Source organism: Sceloporus undulatus, chromosome 1 (genome assembly GCF_019175285.1).
Source record: "Sceloporus undulatus isolate JIND9_A2432 ecotype Alabama chromosome 1, SceUnd_v1.1, whole genome shotgun sequence".
Lineage (NCBI taxonomy): Eukaryota > Metazoa > Chordata > Lepidosauria > Squamata > Phrynosomatidae > Sceloporus > Sceloporus undulatus.
This window is the reverse complement of record NC_056522.1, coordinates 79,319,642-79,344,497: the sequence shown is the minus strand read 5'-3', so window position 1 is coordinate 79,344,497 and position 24,856 is coordinate 79,319,642. Positions and strand designations below refer to the sequence as shown.

At 39.7% G+C, this 24,856-nt stretch overlaps 1 protein-coding gene across 1 annotated transcript in view; it reads right to left on the bottom strand.

The window, feature by feature from the left end:
* PLG (plasminogen) overlaps positions 1-24,856 on the bottom strand; it is a 50,269-nt gene that overhangs the window by 19,369 nt on the left and 6,044 nt on the right. The window contains exons 2-12 of the mRNA XM_042450605.1: positions 19,418-19,553; positions 18,102-18,208; positions 12,452-12,566; positions 10,766-10,905; positions 6,723-6,843; positions 5,865-5,983; positions 5,361-5,523; positions 4,485-4,612; positions 3,072-3,243; positions 1,712-1,872; positions 1,273-1,421 (exon numbers count right to left, since the gene is read on the bottom strand). Of these exons, the coding sequence (XP_042306539.1) occupies positions 1,273-1,421; positions 1,712-1,872; positions 3,072-3,243; positions 4,485-4,612; positions 5,361-5,523; positions 5,865-5,983; positions 6,723-6,843; positions 10,766-10,905; positions 12,452-12,566; positions 18,102-18,208; positions 19,418-19,553 (1,511 nt within the window). The remainder of the gene's footprint in view (positions 1-1,272; positions 1,422-1,711; positions 1,873-3,071; positions 3,244-4,484; positions 4,613-5,360; positions 5,524-5,864; positions 5,984-6,722; positions 6,844-10,765; positions 10,906-12,451; positions 12,567-18,101; positions 18,209-19,417; positions 19,554-24,856) is intronic.

The following is a 24,856-nucleotide window of genomic DNA, read 5'->3' as shown; positions in this document are numbered from 1 at the left end:
TTCCCCTGCCCCACACTACTCCAATGGGAGCCAGTCATAAGTGCAGGCTAGCATCCTGGTAACGAGTTGCACAGATATAAATCCAATTTATACCTGCATAACTCACTCATTTGGTCTTTATAGAGGTAGGAATCCTTTAGCAACCATGCAAGGACCAAACTCTTCTCAAACCACTTTTTAGCTATTACAGCACCCTGAACATGGCCATTAACTGGCTACTGGAGTTCAGGGAGAGGTTGGTGGCCCAGCACTGTTCAGGTATGCTACTCCATTGCTGGATACGCAGCAATGGCATCATCTTCCAGGCACTATGAAGGACCCGTAAAAAGTCCTGGGGAATGTCTGTTGCTCTGCATCCAGCTACAGACACATAAGGGCCAAACACATTGCAGAAATAATCCAGCTTGAGACCACTTTATCTGCCCTGTCTCAATGATAGGGAATTCTCCGAACTATAGCCTTGTAAAACATTCTCTGTCAGAGATCTCTGGTGCCACAATAAACTGCAAATTTCAGAATTTCCTAGCTTGTGTTTGGACCACTGCCCTTCTCCACTCTCCATTGGCCAAAAAACAGCTGTGTTGAGGAGAGTGCTGCACCAAGTAAAAGGTAGTTTGGAGGTTAAAGGGGAGATTAGGCATAGAACCTTTGTGCTACATTTCCACTACACAGGATCTTGACTGTAATATTTATAGCAATAGCAAGTATATTTCTATATCACTTATCAGTGAACTAGCACTGTCTAAACAGTTTACAATGAGTAAGCCTATTGCTCCCGACAAGCTTTTAAAAAACACTTCACGGAAAAGAGGAATCTAAAACAGAAAACAGGAAGATTTAGCAAGGCTAGAGAAGAAGCCAGGATGGATGAGGGACAAACTAAACTATTTAGGGTGTTTTTGTAGAGACATCCCTTAAGTGATGACTGTCTTCAACTGCACATCTTGCATTTGGTGTATTTTGTTTTTTGACTGTTCACTGGAAGGAAAACACAGTCTTAACTTGAAATCTGATGACTGAGGTATACATCTCAGAAGAGAACCAGCTGTTGGAGTTAAAACAGATTTATCACAGGGAGAGCCCTTTTTCCTTTAATGTCTGGTCTGTCCCTGAAGGCAAGGTGGAGTAAAAGAAGTTAGGAGTGAACTTTGCAGGGTTTGTAAACTGTAACTTTTTCATGAGAGCTTTAATAAATGTTATCCTATATTGTTTGTTTCTCTGCATTTATTAAAAAAAAAACTCTACTTGATTTTTGTGAACAATGCTACTTACATTTTTTTCCAGTCCTGCACGTGGATGACTCTGTGGTGTGAAAGAATCGTGACTGTGAGGTGTTTGCAAGTGCCACTCTTGGCAAGTCTTTCCACTTATGGTTGAGGCAATCTTTCCACGGTAATCTTCACCTTTACCATTCCTACAGTCTTTTAAAGTGAGACAAAATGGGTAAGATTTTGCTGTCATCATGTACAGGGGTTTTATCTGTACAACAGAATTGGTTCAAGTCCCAGGGAGTAGTAGGGATTGGTGTTGGTGTGGACTGGAGGAGGCAAAACTGGGAAACCTTTAGTCTTCCAGAGTTATTTAACTAAAGGTTTCACAGCCGTTTACCATAGATCATGCTAGCTAGGACTTCTGGGAGTCAAGACTCACAGTTATCAGGAGGGCCAAAGATTCCCCAGCTAAGATATAAGGGTTACTTTTTGCTGGTTACCTGATTCAAGGTTTGTTGGCGTTGTGGGCTGAGGGCGTTGTTGCACAAGCTCAGCACACTTTTGTAGATTGCAGAACTCCCATCTTGTACTGGGATCTGTAGTATAACACCAGGGTGCTCTATCACCATCTGGATTCCTGCAGTAGTTTCTCCTTAGGTCCCTATAAATTTAGATATAAGAAGCTGTATTACATCATCAAGGAGATTTCCACATGTTTAATGTTTCTGAATGGAATTTGTTTGTTTATGTTTTTCAAGCTGCTCAATCCAAATCAGTTTGTATCTCAATGGCACACTTTAACTTTCATTGTAAAATTAAAGGTTACACCCAAGATGACTGCTGCCAAGTCCTTATTGCAGTGGTACTCAAATCTTTTTCCCATTGGTCCCCTTTTACATCTACATGTGGACACTGTGCCCACCCTAACTTCATGTGTTATAATATAAGAATAAAATATTTAGTTTATTTAGTGTGCATATTTTTTATCATTCATGTATAGTCATATTTTAACATTTAATAAGGAAATAACATCATTCAAATTAGAACAGTTTTATTCAAGTAAATTCAATACAGTGGACCCTTGATTTATGTGGGGGATCTGTTCTGGACCTCCCCCCCCACACAAGTAAAGTGAATTCCGTACATGCTCAAACCCCATTTAAACAATTGGGGTGTGCTCCTGTGTGCAGCGTGTCACACATGCCATAGGTGCACACACCATTCATCTAAATGGGGCTTCCCACCCATGTGACCTCAAGTCAGCATATGGGAAGTCCACGTATGGGGCGGGCCAACTGTAGTTAACACAATGCATGTGTAAATTTTACACATTAAAAAGTTTGGGAAGACGAGAAGGAGGAGGAATCAGAGCTGCCAAGTCTTGGACCCACCTTGAAAGACTCTCGTGCCCCTCTGGAGGCCCGCCCCACCATTTAACCACCACTGCCTTTCTGGCATAAACCTGCCCTCATAATTATTCTGCTCAACTGATTTGTAAAGACATGTTAATATCAGACCTACCACTTCTCCATCAGGTTTTCAGAAGCCTAATTTGAAAGAAACTAGCCTAATTTGAAAGAAAGAGATGGGCAAATGAAATTTATCTGGTACAGTTTTCAACTTTTTAGGCCACTATTAAGGCTCAACTGGATTTTTTCACAGATGAATCGATGCAGATAAAAACAATTGCCTCCTTTCACATCTTGTTCTCTCCTTTCCTAGCATTGGCAGATTTGAGGTATCATCGGGAGAAAGGGAATAGTCACTTTTAATTTATTGTTTTTGGACCTTAATTTATTGTTTTTGCCCCATGGACAATGGTGGCACATAATTTTCTGATGAAGGGCAAGGCATACATACGCATCTGGGAATGCAGATGGGGTTTTAGTGTGACGATGTGGTGACATAGAGCTCCATGCTTGGCATTTCTTTCCCGAAACAGTCAGTGCCATGGTACCCCGGTAGTTTGTGCCAGTGCTTTCATAACAGTCTTCCACAGATGCAGCTTGTGGGGGAATAACAGGTGGTGCAGCTGTATTCAAACAAAACAAAACACCACAGATTTAGAATAAGTGGCACATGTATTGTTTCCACATTTATGATGACCAGTGTTGTTAAGCCCCTAGTCCTGCAGAAGAACATAGCTCATAGCAGTGTAAATTCTGAAAAATGTTTAGAAGCCAGTAAACAGAGTCGGGATGGACGCAACCTCAAAGCACCTAGACCTCTTTGCATTGATTGATAGCCTCCCCATTCTTGATTGTTGTTGGTTCACTTTTTCTGGCAGTATAATACTCAGATTAGGAAGCAGCCTAATACTGGATCCATCTATTTTATTATTATTAACTCTGACTGGCAGCAGCTGTCTGGGGTTTCAGGCAGGATTTTTTTTCCTCCCCAGCATGGTTTAGTGGTCTGTGTATTGGAGTACAAGTCAGGGAGACCAGGGTTTAAATCCCTCCTCAGCCATGGAAATTCAGTGGGTGACCTTGGGCAAGTCACACTCTCTCAGCCTCAGAGGAAGGCAAAGGTAACCTCTCTCTGAACAAATATTGGCCAAAAAACCCACCCCAGTGCAGGTTCACCTTAGGGTCACCATAAGTCAGAAACAACCCCTCCCACAACAAAGCAAACACCTCCTCATAAACTATCATCTATCAATTTTCCAGCTAAGTATTAACTGGGCCTGACCCTGCTTAACTTCTGAAATCAGACAAAATTGGTATACTGAGGAAGTTTACTGCAGCATTGACAGACCAATCCTAATTTATCTCTTGTTGGTCTAGTGCATCTTGTTTTACCTCATAGCAAAAAGCAGCTATCCTAAGCATGTTTATTCAGAAGAATGTTGGTCTCAGTCCACTAGCATCCCTTCCTGCTAAATGATTTTCAAGAGTGTAGTCCTTCAGACTTATTTTATTTTCACTGTTAACTCAGTCTATCCCTTACGAAGAGATTAACAACAGCAAAATGCAATAATTGAAATCAGTGTAATAAAATAGCTGTTGAAAACACAGCATATAATAAAAAATGTAGGATGAATTTATTCCACATTTGCCTGACACCATTTGCAAAAACTCAGCTGAACGGTCATAACCAAATTTGTCACACTTAATATTTGCAAGGCATCCATCCATCTATCACACTATTTATATTGCATCTTTCTCCCAGGCTGGGATCCAAGGCAACCTACAAAAATATATTTACTTCTAATACTTGTTTAGCTTTTGGAGTGTAAAATGTTCTATACAGATCTATCACCAATGTTCTTACCAGTCGCTATAGCAGGACCATCACAACTAGGAATATTACAGTATTCCCATCGTTTATTGGAATCAGTGGTATAGCACCATGGCTTTGTCTCTCCATCAGGGTTTCTACAGTAGTTTTCTTCTAAACCTCTGAAACAGAATGCACACAGAAACAACTGATACTTGAAATCTCCACATTAATTTTATGGGGGAACCTTTGTTATTTAAATTTCACTTTAATGTTGTATTTGTCTGTACTGTTTAAACTACAGAATGAAACTTGGTATAAATTCCGCAGCTGAAATCCAACATGAACCTTGCACCTGCTTTTACAGCACTGTGTTGAAAGATGCCAAAACACATTACATCACAAAATTTCCATAGAAGTCAAAAACACAGTGAATTCTAGTTAGCAAATTCATAACCACAGCTTGAAAAAAAATCCCTTTTGAACTACATCTAGGCCATAATGGTTTAGGAATTCTGAGTTCTGGTCCAAATTGGAAACTTTTCTTGCATGGCTATATTGTTTACCCCTATGTCACAAAGTTTAAGCTGAAATATTATTTTAAGTCTTAAAGGTACCACAAGTTTACTTCCCATCCACCCTGCCTTAAGAAGGAAAGGAGATATGGAAACTACAGTGTGATACCTCCCATTGTGGTGTCAGCAATCAAGATGAACTTTGAGATTGGATTTACACAACATAATTCTCTGAATGAAGTGTGAAACTTGTCTAACTCTCCACCCTCTCCCAACGTTCCCTGGTGGGCAAGATGCAAAATAGATGGTAAGGAGATATCTGAACCAAGGCCTCTCAAATGTGTCATATTACTCACATTATTAACTCATCTTTAGAACTGTAAAAACCCAGCAACAATGGATATGTTTCACATACTTGCAAGGATAGTTTTCTGGGGTTCTAGCGTGTTTGTGAGGTTCTTGAGCTGCCCAGGACTGGCACGTTGTTCCAGATTCGGTCACAAAAATTTTCCCTCGATAATTTTCTCCATTTCTCTCAAGACACTGACGCCCAACCGTAGAGATTGGTGCAGGCGTAGCTATATCAAGAAAGTGCATGAAGTCACCATCTTCAGAATATACAACAGGAAGCAAGCCAGCCAAAACCATTTTTTGCTTCTAATGGAACAGTCACTCTAGTTTAGTGACAAGAGCAGAAGAAGAGCCATGTTGAAGCAGACCAAAGGCCGATCATCCTGTTCCAATGACTTGCCTGTGGGTAGCCCATCAACAAGATTTTTTTACAAGAGAAAAAGTCCCCCAAGCCCTTTCTATTTGAACCAAAATTCAACAGGTTTTTTTTCTCCCCACCAAAAGAAATAAAATATTATTACTATGTCATTACAATCAGTCTGCCATACTTAACCCAAATAAAACTTACTGCACCGTGGAATGTTACAAAATTCCCAGCGTTTAGTTGGGCTGGTGGTGAAACACCAAGGGCGAGGCTCCCCATCAGGATTACGGCAGTAATTTGACCTCAGATTCTTTTCTGGAAAACTGAACATTAGATAAGAAAGCTGAAGTTTCTCTTGGTTGAGTATTGAAGATTGCATCTCCTCAAGGAACATAGGTAGCTGCCTAAGACACAATCTCAGTATTGTCTAGTTTGACTGGCACTGGGTGTCTAAATTCTTAGGCAGAGGTCTTCCATTTTACCATTCTGCCTGAAAGTAGGATTTTCTATAGCAAAGCAATAGCAAAGTCAATGGTCTAAAATGCAAACTTCCAGACATTTAGGTCTGAAGTCTTAGGATTTACCCATATGTACATGTCAAAGACTGTAACACGTAGTGCTCCCTTTCATGGAAGAACTGGAAAGGGTTACCTTTTTTGGACCACAGCTCTCTGAACCCTGTAGCCAGACCTGTGGCTGAGAAATTCTGGTAGTTAAAGTCCCAAGAAAGTAATTTTTCCAAACCTTTGATCTACCCTACATCTCCATACATCCTCAAGTCTTATAAAGGTTCTATTCATTTTCCATGAAACTTGTGCAGAAGGCTTTTCTGGAGTATAGAATATCCAGTGATGATACGGCATAATTATTACAAATCATTTCTGTCTACAGTTTTCAGGTGCCCCATAGTGAGCACACCCTTTCTTTTTCCTCCCACATCCCTGCTGTGTCTCATTCTGGTACATCATCATCATCATTATCATCTTCGCCATCCGTCATCACTGCTATTATTATTAGTCATGAAGACCAATGACCTCACTTCTGAGATTTAAGAGTACTCACTTTGCAGGGAGGTATCCATGAGAATGAGGTTCTTGAGAAGCCCATGGTTGGCACTGAAGCCCAGATTCTGTTTGGGAAACTTTGCCTTGATAGTTTTCTCCACTGCAGTACATACACTGCTCTGCAAGTGTAATATATATATATATATAAATATGAATAATGAAGATTCATCTTATTAGAGTTATGTTTTATCTTCTGGGTAATAGATATCATCACCATCATCATCATTTAAATCCCCCCCCCCCCCCCCCCCCCAAATTGGGACTTAAGGCAGCTGGCAATTTAATAAAAAAAGTACAATACTGGTATATCTCATGGCCCATAAGGACTGGAGTGTGGCTTTGGTGTGGCTTACGAACTCTTAGTACGCATGCATCATTAAACAGCATTCCTCCAAAGTGACCTGAAGCAGCTTTATTTTGGCCTATCTGTATGGAGCTTCAGTTAACAAACTAGATGTGTTCCGAGGCCTTCTTTCTTTAAAAGAAGCTTTGGTACCAACGACAGAAATAACATGGAAAGAACAAGCATAGGTTCCCATGTTACAAAAAAGAAGAGCAATTCAACATGTTTCCTCACACTTTTCACTTGAAATGAACAATATGCATAAGTGAAATGAAACAACCATGTCAGGTTAGTCCTGCATTAGTAAACAAAAACATTTTGAATCTTCTTGAGAACATTTGAAGCCTTCTTTCAAAATGCATCCAGGGATGACTTCTGTGTTCACCAGTCTCCACTCTTTTCTTATTTCTGTTTTAGTGGCCAAAAGTACAGGTCTATGCTTTTTCAATATGCTGGGGGATACCTGGAGGGGCCAGTTACACTGCTCCCTCGGGTTACGAAATTAATTCGTTCCGCGGCCGCTTTCGTAACCCGAAAAGCCTTCGTAAGCCGAATTGCCATAGGCGCTAATGGGGAAAAGCCGCGTTTCGTGCAAAAAAGCGCCGAAAAGCACCAAAAAATTTTTTCGTAACCCGAAAAAAATTCGTAACCTGGAACAATTATTTCCAATGGGATTTTTTCGTATCCCGGAAATTTCGTAACCTGGGTGTTTCGTATCCCGAGGTACCACTGTACTCTCCTCTTTTCTTCTGTTTTGCTGTTCACTTATGCTCAGTGAGGGGTAGATGCTTTTTACCTTGTCTGCTGTAGGTAAGTGGACCCAGTTACAGAAGGATTGGCTAGAGCAGACTCCCATTCTTTTCCAACTCAAGCTTTATTGCATTGGTTACTGCAGACAACTGCTGCAACCTAACACCAGCAGACTGTTTACCCAGCCCTCCTTTATTTTACGTTGTTAAAAAAACATCCAGCTGGATAGAGGACCAGGAGGAAAGGGGGGCTACGTAGGCATAAAAAGGATTTTGTAAAAAAACCAGCCTCTTTACAAGAGGTATTGTTTACAGAGGTATGCCTGTACAGGAAGCCCCCAGGGACGTAGCCAAGGGGGGGGTCTTGGGGTCCAGATCCCCCCCTTCTATTAGAAAAATGAATGGTGTGTGCTGCTGCGCTGCTGCGCCTAAGCCCCAATATAATGGTGGCACTTAGTCTGGACCCCCCCCCCTTCCTAAAATCCTGGCTACGTCCCCGAAGCCCCTCCTTTTCCAATGGGTTACAGATTGCAGGACTGTCAACAACTGGAATTGGTCAAAAAGCAGAACCCGCGTAGGGAAGAAAAGGGAATTACGGTGGCTTGTTTGGTAATTCCTGCTTGTCCATACACTCCTTGCAAAGTCTCTCAGGAGGTGATCATATGAGGAAAATCACATGCAAAACGGGGGTTTAAATCAGAAAAAAAACACCACAAAAGCGGTTTGATTTTCACACAACATTGTTGCTAAAGTGGTGTTAATCTGGACAGAAAGTAAACGGAAAGTAGACAAAAGCCACTCCTTTTCACTTTTGGAAAATCCTGAAAGTAAAAAGGAGTAGCTTTTGTCTACTTTCCATTCAGATTAACACCAGTTTAACAATGAAGTGTGTGAAAATCAACCCACTTTTGTGGGATTTTTTCAGCTTTTAAATCCCGTTTTTGCATGGGGTTTCCCTCGTGTGATAAACTCCTCAGTCAGTTTGGTGCCTTTCCTCCATCTCAGCCCGCTTTGCAAATAGCACACACATGCATAGTCAATCCCAAGCAAATTTCCATAAGCAAGAAGAACTGACAAAAGAGCAGACTCCTCCTCGGATTAATGGAACATGTTCTTAATTTGCAAGTGTCAAAACAGCGAATCATCAGATAATGGGATGTCAAAAGGCAGGGCTTTCCTGTACTTTAAAACAGAGTTGGCAACTATAGGAGGTGGGGGGGGGACATTACTCCCCCCTAGAGACTTTGGAAGGTTGCACATCCCGTGTCCCCTCACTAAAAATATAAAGTAAGATTTTGCCCTGAAACACCCTCTAGGGAATGTGGGGGTATTTCTGCCATGTTTTAAAGTCCCTTTGAACCTTTTTAGGCCCATGAGAGACCTTTTTTAGCTACCAAAAGTGAATAGAAGTCACTTCCAGTTCATTTCATATTTCCTGAAAAGGCCTCTCATGGGGGCCAAAAAAGTGGCAAAATTTCCCCCATGCCCATTTGGGTGTACAGTATTTGGGGTGACTATCCCTAGTGGGTAGCCCTGGGGCCTGCATGTGGTCTACAGGTCACACTTTGCACACACCAATTCAGAATAGGTACAATATAATACAGTTCTAGGATATATCATGGAACTTAAATCCTCCTTTCCCCTACTTGTTTTACAATGAAATGGGCAACTGGAAAGTCCTCCAAAGCCCCTCAACTTAAAAAAAGTTCAGAACAAGAAGTAGCTAGACATCTACTTCTGGTTCTCTTTTCTCTTTGAGGGCTTTGGAGCTGTGTTGAGAGAAGCAATCCTAAAAACTACCAAACCACGACTCCTGAAAGCCTACAGGATGAGAAAACCTGATTTTTATAAAAGAAAAAAAATGGCATGGGTGAGCTGCTTCTGGTCAGTGATCCTGTTTCTAATTTTATCTTACATAGGTGCAAAAGCCTTCCACCTGAGAGTTCATATTATTTACCTTTGCCTTTTCCTCAGGCTGAGAAATTCTGACCTGTCAAAGCTCACCCAGTAGGTTTCCATGGCTGAGCAGGGATTTGAACCCTGGTCTCCCAAAATCCTAGTCCAACACTCAAACCACTACACCACTGCACTCCTGTAATCACAGATAAGAGCTATCATAGTGTAGTGGTTTGAGTGTTGGGCTACAACTCTAGAGATCAGAGTTTGATTCCCTGCTTAGCCATGGAAACTCACTGGATGATCTTGGACAAATCACATACTCTGCGCCCACGATAGGTTCACCTTAGGATCTCCATAAGTCAGAAACGACTTGAAAGTGCACACCACCACCAACAACAACATCAACTATCAGATTATCTCAACCTTACTTGGATAACTATCAGTTAGCTTATGATTACTGCTAAACAGTCCAATACCTGTTGTCTTTGTATCTTACACTGGTAATAATACTCAGAAGAGTAAGACTGCATTATAAAAATATGTTTTTACCATATTTGCTAACAAAGGCTGGCATCCTGTAAGTGACATACAAAAGGCTGACTGAGAGTTACTTTGAGATATGTCCTTTTTATTGTGTGGATGAAGAAATACAGCTTCCTTACCCAAGCCACCTACTTATTTTTGGCTGGAGAGAACAAGAGATGGACAAGGGGCAGTCAGGCACCCAGCCGACTCTGTTCCTGCAGCCAGTTGGTCCAGGAGGATGCCTTTTCTCACTGTAGTTGGTCCCTCATCCTCCCTCCATCCTTCCCTGGCTGTGGGGTGGGATGCCCAGCCAGAAAACAGATAAAGTATGCAAGGAAGGAGGGCAAGGCTTCATACACCTGGCAGAACTTTATAATCCATGCAAGATCATGGCCATTATTTTTGTAAATAATGTTCACACTGCTGATGAGGAAAACGGATTCCTTCATTCTTAAAAGAGTGACACCTGTATACTGTTTTAAAAATCGCCTTGAAAATATAACACTCTGTTCTTTGCAAACCTACCTTCACATTCTGGGATGCTACAATAATCGTATCTTTTTTCAGGATCTGTGGTGTAACACCAGGGACCTTTTACATCATTATCAGGATTCCTACAGTAGTTTTCTTCCAGTGATGCATTCGGGTGAGTTCTAGGTGAGTAACTAGTAAAAAGCAAAGTTAAAGAAATTTCTTACATGTGGTACTTTACTTTTCTGTGTAAATGAAGTGATCTAATAACTGAATTAGAATTTGAATTCAATTACTAGCCAAGGCATTTGGGAAGGGAATGTATATTGATTCCTCCATGTCTTTGGGCTTCTCATGTACAAAGTGGATTTGTTGCTTGTGAAACTCCTTAAGGAGTGTGCCTCCACCTATGCTCTGCTTGAGTAATTGCAAATAAATCAAATGTTACAAAAATGCCAGAAGTCAGCAAATCCCTCTTCTCAAAGGAAATCACACCCTGATAACTACTATCCTAACATTTCTCACTGTGAAATGGAAGTGAGTAAGATGTAATAGTATTACAATATTACTGTTATATGGCATCATCTCATTGTGATTTTCCCCCACTGGCTTTGCCATGTTCAGAGGCAGAGGAACTCACACTATGTCAATGTCACAATTTTGAAGGCTTGGAAAAGTTACTTTCTTGGGCTACAAACCTGAGAACCTCCTCAGCCAGCATGCTTACTGTGGGAGTCCAGGAGCTGCAGTCTAGAAGTGTATCCACATTATGCAATTTTAGTGCTTTCTTGTCATTTCAACAGCCATGCCTCCATTCTATGGAATCCAGGGATCTGCAGTTTTGTGAGGTACGTAAATCTTCTGCTAGCAATCCCTGGTTGGTGCAGTTCAGGAGAGTGCACATTTCTTACTATATCTCTAACTAAAAATCCCAGGATTTCATAGGATGGTGTCATGGTATGAAAGGTGATATCAAATTGGTATAACTGTGCAGTGTGGCTACAACCTCCCAGAGGAATCTTTTGAAGCTCATAAGTCTGTAGTAGTAGATATTACCATGGGGAAAAGGAGGCGATATAGGCTTCTACTTCTCCTGCATGATGTCTAGGTGTGGTCTGAATTATCTGTTTTGCCACAGATGTATCACAAAGTTTTATAAAATTGGTCCAATATGTTCTTGCAATGGGCACAAGCTAAAAAAAGTTAATTCATAATATGACAAACATTTTTGTGAAGATTATAAAGCACACACTAATTAAATGTTGAGTAATGAATAGCTGCTTGCCCATCCTATCTAAATAGCAGGTTAGTAATCCAGTTTTCATTGAATTCCCTTTAACATCCATAAATTATTGTCACCGAGAGCTTGCCAGTAGACCAATGCAGGTTCTGAATAATCTTTTTGTCACCCATGACTGACAATGCAGTCAGGAAGAACATAAATGTTACCTTGTCTGGCCATTTGACTCATGAGGACAAATGTGATGCACACATCTTCTTCTTCTTCTTTAATTAGATTATTACCAAATTAGATGAAGAACAACAGAGAAACAGCAAAAGAAATGTCTCTAAATCCAAATATTGATTACCAAACAATTTATGATAAAGAGTTACATTCTTTTTTATGTGTCTAGAATGGATGGTTTGCCTCAGCCTAGAAAATTCAAGTCAAACATCTATAAACCTGCCGTGCTGCATAAAACAGGAAGCAACTCTCACTCCAATGGGAAAAAGTCATACTTAGGTACGTGAGGATTCTTGTCTGCCCATTTCTGGCATGCTACACCTCCCTGAGTTTTAGATTCTGTTCCTCGGTAGTCATATCCATTTCCTCTTCTGCATTCAAGTAGATAAACTGAAAAGAAACACATTTATTCATTTATGTATTTATTGTTATTGCTGCCACAATTTTACTCTCACTTGTCCAAAATGCTTGGGACCAGAGGTGTTTGGGATTTCTGGTTTATTTATTTATTTGATTTTGAAATACCTGTGTTTACATATACATACATAATGAGATATCTTACAGGTGAGACCCAAGCCGAAACACATAATTCATTTATGTTTCATATACCCCTTATATACATATTATATATAATATTTTAAATAATTTTGTGTATGAAATAAAGTTTATGTACATCGGACCATCAGAAAGCAAAGGTGTCCCTATCTCAGGCACTTATGAAAGACGTTTTGGTTTTTGGAATATTTTGCATTTTGGAATACTGAACAGGGGAGACTCAACCTGTGCTACATAAAAGCACCACCATCAAGAAAATGCATCAGCACTGTGTGCACCCCAACCCAATGCCTAGGAGCCTCCTCATTCACTTCAGTCAAGGATGGGGAACTTGTAGCACTCTGTACACTGATGACTACTACCTCTGGCATACCTCTCAGCTGCTCAGGCTGCTGGGGCGTGAAACTCAACAGCATCTAGAGACACTACAGATTCTACAGCCCTGACTACAATGGGAAGCCCATCTCTGTGTAGTGACAGCTGGTGGCTCACATATGGGGAGTGCAACACATTCTTTTTAAAGGGGATAAAGTTCAGCACTTTGGATAGCTTTTTTAAAATCTGGAATTAACTGAGCAGGATCACTGCATCCCGATAAGGAAGCCAACAGCTGTCACTGGCTCTGCCTGATATATATATATATATATATATATATATATATATATATATATAGAATCTGCCTCCTCCAATGAACCAGGAGGAAACATGTGCATGGGGAAAAGTTCCTATCTGTATCCTTTTTTTAAATGATGGTGACTACAGATTTACCTTAATATCTGTGTATTTGTATATTTTAGGTAGAAATCCAATACAATCAGGAGGTCAGTAACTGGGAGATTATCACATTCTATTTAAAGTGACTTTTATCCAGCAAGCTCCCATTTTTGAAAAGCTGCTGGATAAGTGTGGATGGGATCTGGGCTGCATCTGGGTTGCACTCGCCTGGCAGCAGCTGAGTGCAATAACACCTCTTTTAAAAATAAATGTGACTTTATCCCATTAGGGATAAATCACTTTAAATTAAACGCAATAATCTCCTAGGCCTGTTAACTCAAAAAAGAAAAGAAAAACTTGTGAGTGGTCTCGACAGGCTGTTTTGAAGATCAGGAGAGTGGTGTTCTGGGAGAGCATTTTGCCTCACTCACAGATTTTGCAGGGCATTCAGATGTCATTGTCTTCTATACATACCTTGTCATGATCAAGTAGTATGATCAAGCATCAGAAGATGTATGTTGTTTACATCAACCTCACTGTAACCAAATGTAGTCAAACAACTGACTAGTTGTGTTTTATTTTGTATGTACAAACTGGATCCTTCCCCAAGACTTTGAAGAATAGAATATAATGCAGCCTCCTTTGCTTATGCCATGGGTGTGAGTCATGTGGCCCTCCAAATGTTACTGGACTGAAGCTTCCCACACTACTGGCTATGATTGCTATTCCTGTTGAGAATAGCAATCTAACAACATCTGGAAACCTCTATGATTCCTACCGTGACTTAAATATAATGCAAGGACATCTTCTATGTATCAAAAAAACAAACTGTTCTCTTGAACTGTCCTCGCTGCTATAGAGAGTAAGAAATGCTTGAAGCAGAATCCAGGAAAGGCTGAGACCCTGTTCTAACTGCACATAGGCAAAGAAAGATTAGTTCACTACTGAGTCCTGTAGTGAGAGTTATTATAATATCTGCTAATTGGAATTAAATGTGTTCATAACTTATTCCTGAAGTTTAATATGTTTTTATTTTTTAAAATTATGTAACTTGTTTTAATGCTTTTTGTAAGCCTTCCTGAATATTTTGATAAATATTTTAATGAATAAAAATAAAAATAAATACATTGAGTGCAAACTGCTTTTGCACTTTGAATTCAGTTTGCAGCTGCTGAGGTAATGGGAAAGTGAGGTGAGGAAAGAGAAACTGGAACATTTTAAAATCAGCTGAAAGAGGGGGATGACAAGAGATTAATAGGGATTGTCCCAGCCAAATCATGACAGTTGGTTGATACGCAGTGTATAAAAATAAACCTTACTGAAAAGCTTGTTTTGCTGTTTTTCATTAAGTGCACCAATGGTGTCACTTAAAATATTCATTGGTAACACAATATATGGGGCATGAGATGCAAATATAATAACCAACGTCTCCTTTTACTAGGTGTGAAGGAGTGTTGGGAAACGGATTCTCAAGTCATATGAAAGAACTGCAGTATAAACGCTCGTAATTTCTGACTTGCAAACTTAGAAAAAATTGAAAGAACTAATAAACTTCTTTATAATTCTTATGCCCCATAACCCAGGAAGCACAACTACAGATCCACTAGGTATCTATAGTCAATGCTACATTAAAGGATACTAAATCTGGGTCCTAACATTGTTCAACATTTGAACCCTAATACCAGTGCAAAAGAACAAATGAAAAAGTCACTGCCAAGTGTCCTCCTACAGGAAACATCTGCTACTTTCTTAGCCATTCCTTTATCACCCACTCTAGGAAAACCCAGCTCAGTATTTGGTGGCAGCCTTAAAGTGGGAATGAAAAATGTCAAGGTCTCAGCTTACATGACCCATGCCTTAACTAAAGAACAGAACATGAGGATCCTTGCTCAGTGGATTTTGCACTGGTGTGCTAGTTCTATGGTTGCTTCAGTGTGTTTTGATTGTTTTACTATGGAGTTTATCGCATCGCGTTCCGAGAACATTTTTGGAACCCGATTGGAACGGAACACTTTCAACTTTACCGCACGTTTTTGTCCCCATCGGGTTCCCATCGGGTTCTGCATACCCCTCAAAGTGTTCCATATGTGTTCCTCGGAGGGAACGGATAAGAAAGTGATCCAAGCTTGTGGAAATGTTTTTAAAACGGTCCAAGAAATGTCAGAGCGGTAATGTAATCCGTTCTTACTTCTGTTCCCATGTTCTGCCTTGTTGTGATTGGCTGAAAGGACTTCCCTCCCTGCATTCTGTTTCCCAAGCTCTAGCCTGGCCCTGGCTGGGGCTCCTCGACTGCAGAGTCCTCCAAAGCCTGGCTGGAGCTTGAGAGAGGCTGTCTCCCCAGTTCCAGCCTGGCTCTGGATGGGGCTCCTCGATTGCAGAGTCCTCCAAAGCCTGGCTGGAGCTTGAGAGAGGTTGTCTCCCCAGCTCTAGCCTGGCCCTGGACAAGGTTTAAAAATGTAGGACCTTCTTTTTAAAATTTCCTGGCCAGGAAATTTTTTTTAAAAAGTGCTACATTTTAAAACATTGTCCTACATTTTCCCAGTTTTGAGGTCCCCAGGGATGGCAACCCTATGTTTATGTATATGTATAACATTTATATATGTGTGTGTGTGTGTCTAAAAGTATACATACAATATATATACAATATACATATTTTAAATATGTAATATATACAAAATAGAATATGAATAATATAATAAAATAATTACAACACATATATACATATATATATATATATATATATATATATATATTTGTATATATAGATTGCAGACTATATGTGTGTATACATGTGTGTGTGTGTGTGTGTGTGTGTCTATATGTATCTTGTATATAAAAAGATTAGGTTGTGTTTGCACAAATATCTCCTTGTAAAAGCCTTTTGTTCTGTGTATGTGGTACTCATGAACAAGAATACACTGTTACAAATACGCATGTGCAAATATTGAAACGTTCTCATTCTTATCACGCTTCCTATAAGGACAAATGCGGTAAATTGTGTTCCCGTTACGTTCTCGGAACGCTTTACATTTTCGAATGCGATAATATCCGTTCCCATAACGTTACATCTTGAAACGTTTTGGGAACAGAATAGAAACGTTTCAGGCACTGATGCGATAACCTTCCAAATTCTAATTCAAAAACGGCCAAGATCCATACAGTATTCTCAGAAACCATTACATTCTCTCAGCAATAGTCCATGGGCCTGGATGTACCAATACCATCAGATTCTAGAATAAAACTGGCTTCACCTAATACTCATAGGCCTAACTCTTTCTGAGGATGCATTTACACCATAGAAAGAATGCAGCTTGACACCACTTTATGTGCTGTAGCGTCATTTGATGTAATCCTTGGATTTGTAGTTTTACAAGGTCTTTAGCCTTCTCTGCTGGTGCCTCACCAGACTACAACTCCTAGGATTCTGAGGGATGGAGCCATGGCAGTTAAAGTTGTGTCAAACTGTATTATTTCTACAGTGTAGGTGCATCCTTAGTCACAACTAGCATTGACCCAATGAATTAATGGGATATACCTACAGACTGACTCATTGAATAAACATTGATGCAATTCATATACCGTACTCTACTTAGAATTAAGTGACAGGATTTAAAAAAAAATATTCTTTATTAATTTTTAAAAAGTGATAGGATTTTTTTTGATGATTTGGCAGGGACTGATGTACTCAGATACAGAACTTGGGAAAGTAATTTTATTTTTTTAATTGTAAACTTCAAGCATCATTCAGTCAGGGTAGCCACTGGCCATGGCGATATCATAGCTTGGGGATTGTGGGAGTTGTGTGGCCTTCTTTCCTACACTCTGCTTAGGTGAGACAAAGGTATTGTTTCAAAGCATATAAGGAACTTAGAAATACACATACAAGCACACAGATTTCTTTTTTTTTTTTTTACGAGAAAAACTCTTGTAAGCAAGGGCAAACTATGGTGGTTGAGGGACTAATTTAGCCTTCCAGGAGATCTTGGAGAGCCAGGTCCCTACTGCACCTACCCTCCACAAAAATAATTTTAACCTTCAGGGGATGTGGAGGGTATTTTTTCCATGATTCAGGGGGCCAAAGTCATTTTAGGTCTGGGAGAGATCTTGTTTAATGACAGGAAGAGAGGAATAGTAATTTCTGCTCAGTTTATGTTGTACAAACTTACCTTTCCTGGGCCTAAAATGGTTTGGGGCGTGTGTTGGAAATATGACAAAATGCCCTCCATGATGCCTAGAAGGCATTTGAGGACCCATGGGCTGCATTTGTCCTCCCTTGATTTAAAGTACTATATTAATAGCTATCACAAGAGCAGGACAAATCCTATCAGTGCCATAGCTCCCAAGCTATTTTCCCAGTAAAAATTACCAATATGATTTGGCCCACAAAACAAATAATATCAGGTACATAAAATGTCTGCTTTGGAAATGGACATCCTATATTTATGGCAGGTCAAGACTGAAATTACTAACAGTAGGGTCTTAACAGTCATAATTGCTTTTTCCCATTAGGCCACTTCTCCTTTGATTAAAAAGCCCCCCAATAACTCAATTTCAAATTGTCTCAGTTGGCAACCTCACCCTATAAGATTTTATAAAATATATTATCCTACATAAGGCGCGGCAAATCTATAATAATATCCACATCTACATACTTACTTCTTTTTTCAAAGAGAGTTACATCTGCCCTTCTGAACACAACTGTTGTTTTGGTATTATCAGCCAAAGTAATGCACTGTTGATCCTTGACAGCAAATAAGAAAGACCTGTTGAAATGGTGAGAGGTGAGCAAGGTATTAATCTTATCTAAATATTTATTTATTTTATATGCCACCTATTGGCGGGCACAGCGTACACCAGAAAGCTTGTGATATTACAGTATACATTAAATACATTAAAAAATAAAAGAATCCAAACAGAATCCAAGACGGTATCATAAAACTAACACAAACCAGTTAAAATGTAAACAATAAATTACGGGTGTAATTCAATGAGGCACAAGATGATCTTCCCTTGCAGATCATGCTCCCTTCCCGAAATCTACTTCAGAGAGTTTCCAAACAGGTTTTGATGGTGTGAGAAGTCTGCTCAAAGATCACTTCTCCCCATTCCACTCAAAAAGGCCATAGGTGGACAAGACTAATTGATACAATCCTAATACAACAGCTTGAACCCCAATCCATAAGAAATAGCATGGAAAACATTTTCAAGACAAGGGAATTAATTTATCAGTTTAGGAGTGCATCCACACTGCAGAAATAATCCAGGCTGACACAGCTTCAGCTGCCATGACACAATGCTATGGGCATTATAGTTTTGTGAGACATTTAGCCCTCTCTACCAGAAAGCTCTGCTCCCACAACAAACTACAGTTTCCAGGATTCCATATCATTGAGCCAAGGCAGTTAAAGTGATGTCATCCTAGATTATTTCTGCAGTATGGATGCAGCCTAAGAGTGTGTCTGCAGTTTTATACTACTTTAACTCTCATTGCTCCATCCTATGCTGAAGAGCTGTACTGCACTTCCTTGAACTAAAACTTGCTACAACAGGATGCTAACTACCTTCTCAAAATAGAAATTCCCGAGTTATATAGAATGACGATATGATAGCTAAAGCAGTATCATACTGCTATAACTGTGTAGTGTAGACACACTCTTAGATTTTGTTGAATGCACTTACTGATATATTTTTGTAATGAATTACAAAAACACAGATGTTGCTATTATGTTAGAGTTAGCAAGTAACAGATCTGAACCAAACAGAAAATCACACTGAGCCATGTTAGTACAGAACCAGTTACCCAACATCTCTTTTTAACTCATTATTCAAGAAGAAAATCCCATTGTGTTCAGTGAGGTTTGACTCTAGGTAAGTATGCATAAGATTTCAGCCATGTCTCAGGGACGTCTGAGATTGCCAATGAATATTAGGATACTCCTGCATCCTTCATAGTATGCAGTAGAACAAGTTACCTGCAAGAAAATGCTGTTTCAGCTTCACATTTCTCTGCACATTCTTCTTTATTAAGAGTTCTATAGAATTTTTTATATTGTCCAAGTATCCAAGCACCATCTGTTTTTACATAGCTATCCAGGATTTCTCCATGAACTGAAAGAAATAAGTGCAGACAATTTTAAAAATGAAAATACTGCAGGTAATAAAAGCATACTTTTCGATAACCCTGGCTGATAACATTCCATATTCAGCATTGCCCTTATTCATTCAGTTCTGCTCATGATCTGCATCCTGATTTGACTAGTTTCCAGAACAAGTGTACAATTCAGGTGTGAACTCATCTACATATTCTTACCACCTTCTGAACTTCTGTATATACAGCATGAATCATTGTAATGGACAGACATCCCTACGATGTCTTGTGTTTCTCATGACACAAGGTCACAAACCCACCATGCATCTTCTCACTAATTCATTGGCTGACATTTATAGCAGGCAGAGAAACATGCCACCTCATGACTTTATGTCCTCTGTACTACTATAAGACAGAGTGAGACAGCCTGCCTTAGGCATCAGCTTTGCAATATAATTAAAGAAGCAGGAAATTCTGTATTACATTGGCCCGATACATACGGGCCTTTGTGACGCCTCATCATGTGCTAGGTTTGCCTGGTGGTGGAGCGCCCACACGCCCCACAACCCTCGCAGGTGACAAGATATATATACGGTGCCCTGTATATATGGGTGCCACTATTGTTATGTAAGCACCGCTGGCGCTTATGTACCGAGTGTGCCAGTGGGAGGTCTGTTTTGGGAGGTCTGTACTGCACCTTAGTTTATTGTTACATTGTACCATCACTAGAGTACCATTTGATTTTCCTAGCTTACATTTCATAGAAGCTAAAAAGCCAGTGGGAAAACAATAGAGGGCTGACACTTCAAACATCGCTATACTATTTTGGCCATATCAAGTAGTTCAAGCCTTAGTTATTAAAGGCAAATGCTATTAAGTCATTTCCCTTTGGGGTTTCCATTCTCCACATGATTAGAACTTTAGAGAAACAAAGTTGCCTAATCTAAGGTAAACATTCAATTTTAAAAAATAGATAAAAAGTAGCTTGGTTATTAAAGCTACTACTGTGGAAATTAGAATGATGCTAGTATCAAGTATTCACATCTCAACGGCTATAAAACCTATATGACCAGATTGCTAAAAGGAAAGTATACTCCTTCTGGCCTGTTCTCAGCCTTGAACTGCCAGGCTAAAGTGAAGCCATGCTGTTGTTATTGTTGTTGTGTGCCTTCAAGTCTTTTCAATTTATTTCAACCAGGTGACTCTATCATGGGGTTATCTTGGGCTGAGAAAGTGTGACTTATCTAAGGTTGCCCAGTTCCATGGTTGAGTGAAGACTGAACCCTGATCTCCAGAACTATACTAAATACAAATCCCTGGAAATCCACTGGGTGACCTTCTACAAGTCACACTCTCTCAGCCTTGGATGAAGGCAGTGGCAAACCTCCTGTGAACAAATCTTGCCAAGCAAACCCTGTGAGAGTGTCACCTGAGGATCACCTTTAGTCAGAAACTACTTGAAGTTACACAATACCTTCTTACATTTCAAGATCACATTCTACACAAAGCCTTTGGTGCATATTTCAATAAAATTGGCATATAGTCCAAGAAAAACACCTAAAATTCAACAGTTTGTGTAACAAACTTAAACTATGAGCACAGAGAACAACTGATACATCACATCACCTTAATTCCAGAAGAACAAATGTTTGCAGAAGACTCAAGCAGGGTCAGCTCTACCATTAGGCAGTGTGAGAACCTAAATCCATGTGACATTAATGGTGCAAGCAGCAACCATGTCATGCTACCTTTTAAAAAAAGAATTCTGGTTATGAGTGATGGTGATTTACAATTGTTGGTGCAACTGCAGTCTGTAAAATGGAAAGCTAAGCTTTCCCTCCCTAGTTGTCCTCTTTGAGGGACTTTTCCCTGCATAATAGTGATGCTTAGCACTAATTGGGGAGACGTTCATTGGAATGTGTTTTGTAGTGGTATTTATTAGATATACTCACTGCTGACGATGAGTATTTCCACAAGAATTGTGGTGGGGGTGGGGAGGCTTCAAACTTCACATGTTATGGTTCAACTAACAATCACACACAGAGGAACATCATGGTCCAATGGTGGTTGGTTGCCACCATATTACTGGGATGGCAAATCCATACTGGGTTCCAAAATGAGGATTTAAACTTAGAATAAACCCTGAAGTCGATCCACTAACTCACTGACATTGGGCTACATGAATTCAGCCTGGCATTTAATTTAAAAAACCCACCATACACGTGCTAATCATATTGTTTACATTATATGTGGTCAGATCTTTTGGTGGTTGCCTCAGAGAACTGATTTTCAGTGTCTTGAATTATCATCAGATTGTTACTTTTATTTATCACTTTTGTATTTTTGCTGCAGTGGAAGAGATGAAACTCTTGTGGAGTATGGAATAGGGATTTTCCATTCCTCTTACACCAGAGATATTCTTTTTAGGAATGATAGATAACAAAATAAAGAAAAAATATGGTAGGCTTGTATTTTTTATGTTGACAACAGCAAGAATAACATATGCAAAATTAGGGGGGGGGGGGGGGGGGGATGGAGTGGGAAGAGATACCAACAATTGAAGAATGGTTAACTAAATTGTATGAAATGGCAATACTGGATAAAATGACTTGCTGGATGAAAGGGAAAACAGAAGAAAGAACTGAGAAAGTTTGGTACATATTACTCAAATATTTGGGAAAGTGAGATGATGGAAATGGACATTTTGTCAAATAGAGCAGGTTATAATCTGATTGTTGGTGATGATAAAACATGGGAGAAAACTTTTTATTATCTAAATGCTACACAACAGGAAGGAAAACAGTACAATGCAAAAAGTTATTAATAACGGTAGAGACTACAGAAAGTATAACAGTAATTTGCACTCTGATAATATAATGAAATTTAAAGAAGTAAAAGAAGAATGCAGTGTGCCCACCCTGTACATGGGCCTGCCATCCGTGGACTCAAGCTCATTCAGATGGCAAGCTCTGGGCATTAAAATGGTGCATGTGACTGCAGCGAGTGCAGCACCTCACATGGGAGCGTGCAGCCATAGCAAACAATGGGACTTGAAGTTATGCATTTTTTCCATATGCAGAGGAGTCCAGAACGGATCCCCCATGTATACAAAGGGTCCACTGTACAAAAATAACAGAAATTGAACTTTCGACATTCTTTTGAATTGTAAATAATAATAATAATAATAATAATAATAATGATGATGTTTTTTTATATTTCCCTACGGATCGAGGCTGCCTTACAATAATAAAAATGGAACACCAATTTCCATACATAAAATACATCTTAAAATCAAGACAGCACATTAAAATCCGTATATCAACATATCATTCACTTACTCAGAGTGGGATGTCCCTTCAGTTTTATAAAAGATCAGGGGGATAAGCCCACCGGAAAAGGTCCGTTTTAATCATTTTCTTAAAAGCTTCTAGAGTAGTAATCAGTCAGATCTCTACCAGTAAAGCATTCCACAGTTTAGGGGCCATTAGTTGACAATAATCTGGTATTTGGATAATCCAAAAGATTCTTCCTGGATGTTCTGAGAGTGCGGGACGGATTATGTAGGGAGAGGTGTTCCCTCAAGTAACTCGGGCCCAAGCCATATAGGGCTTTAAAGGTTATGACCAACACTTTGTACTGTGCCCAGAAGCTAATTGGCAACCAGTGAAGGGATTTTAATACAGATGTTATATGGTCAGATCTAGGTGTTCTGGTAACCAATCTAGCAGCCGCATTTTGAACCATTTGAAGCTTCCGAATTTGGTACAAAGGTAGCCCCATGTAAAGCGCGTTGCAGAAATCAAGACGAGAGATTACCAGTGCCAGTATCACTGCTTCAAGGTCCTTTCAGTCCAGGTAGGGACGCAGTTGGCGTATCAGCCAAAGCTGATGCCAGGCACTTTTGGTAATCACATCTACCTGGGATGATAACTGTAGAGATGGACCCAAGAGTACCCCCAAACTGTGTACTTCGTCCTTTAGGGGAAGTGTAATCCCGTCCAGGACAGGTTGACAAATCTCCATCCCTGGACTTGAGGAACCTATTGCTAGTACCTCCGTTTTCTCTGGATTCAACTTCAGTTTGTTTTCCCTCATCCAGCCCACAATAAAGTAAAGACACACAAAAAAGAAGACAAGAATAAGCATAACACAATAATGAAAAATAGGGTGGACAGAAATAAAAGAATAATAAGATAGAGCAGAGGATTAAGTTAGCATAAAATATCTCAAGGTGGAAGCTCAAGAAAGTAAATATTTGGAAAAGTGTTGGGGAAATACTATTATCATGAACTTTAAAGAATAGAAAACAGAGAACCAAGACTGTTAGTGGAAACTTGCAAACTGTATAGATAAATAGAAAAATACAATTATAGAAATAAACAAAACTTGTATAACAATTACAAATACGAAGGAGAAAAAATCAATTAGAAAGATTTACTGCATCTAAGATTGAAGGTAAAATCTAACTATGAAGAAAAGAATTGAACAATTATTATTTGCAAACAGATTAGACAATTAGACTACTTTCAAAGCATGAAATACTAGGAAGTAAGTCAATTTTCTATTTTTTATCTTGTCTTTTTAAGTATTTGATATTGTTTGATGTATTTTGTCATATACATTTGCTATGTATGTTTAAACACTATGTTCTGTTTGGATATCAATAAAAATACTACAGCTGTCCCTCTCTTTTTGCAGACTTGGAATCTGTGGTCATGGGAGGGACAGCCATTAATAAAATGGCGGCGCACTCCCATGCGCAGCCCCGCATGTACACCATGGGCATATGCTCCACTTTTTTCTATGGGACTCGAATATGTCTGAGTCACCATTTTCATGAGGGGGTCCAGAATTGATCCTTCGTGGATTGGGAGGGGCTACTGTACTCCCCCCTCCCCTCAAAAAAAAAAAAAAGGAATAGGGATTTTCTGCTTTTGGTGCCAAGATAATTTGGGGTGTGAAGGCACCACTTGCAGCTCAACGTCAGGCAGAAATACATCTTTTGCTGATATTGTCAGAAGGGGTCTCAATCAATTTGGGGTCTCAATTTGTGAGAATAAGCTCATCTATAGTAATGTGCATGTAAGTGTGATGTAGTGGTTTGAGTATTGGACTATGACACTGGGGACCAGGGTTTGATTCCCCGCTCAGCCATGAGAACCCACTGGATGAACTTGGGCAAGTCATACTCTCAGCCCCAGAACACCCTGTGATAGGTTCACCTTAGGGATGCCTAAGTCAGAAACAACATGAAGGCATACAAGAACAATGGGATTGTGCATGTAAGAACCACCACTTCTAATTTTATTCACTGAGATTGTAA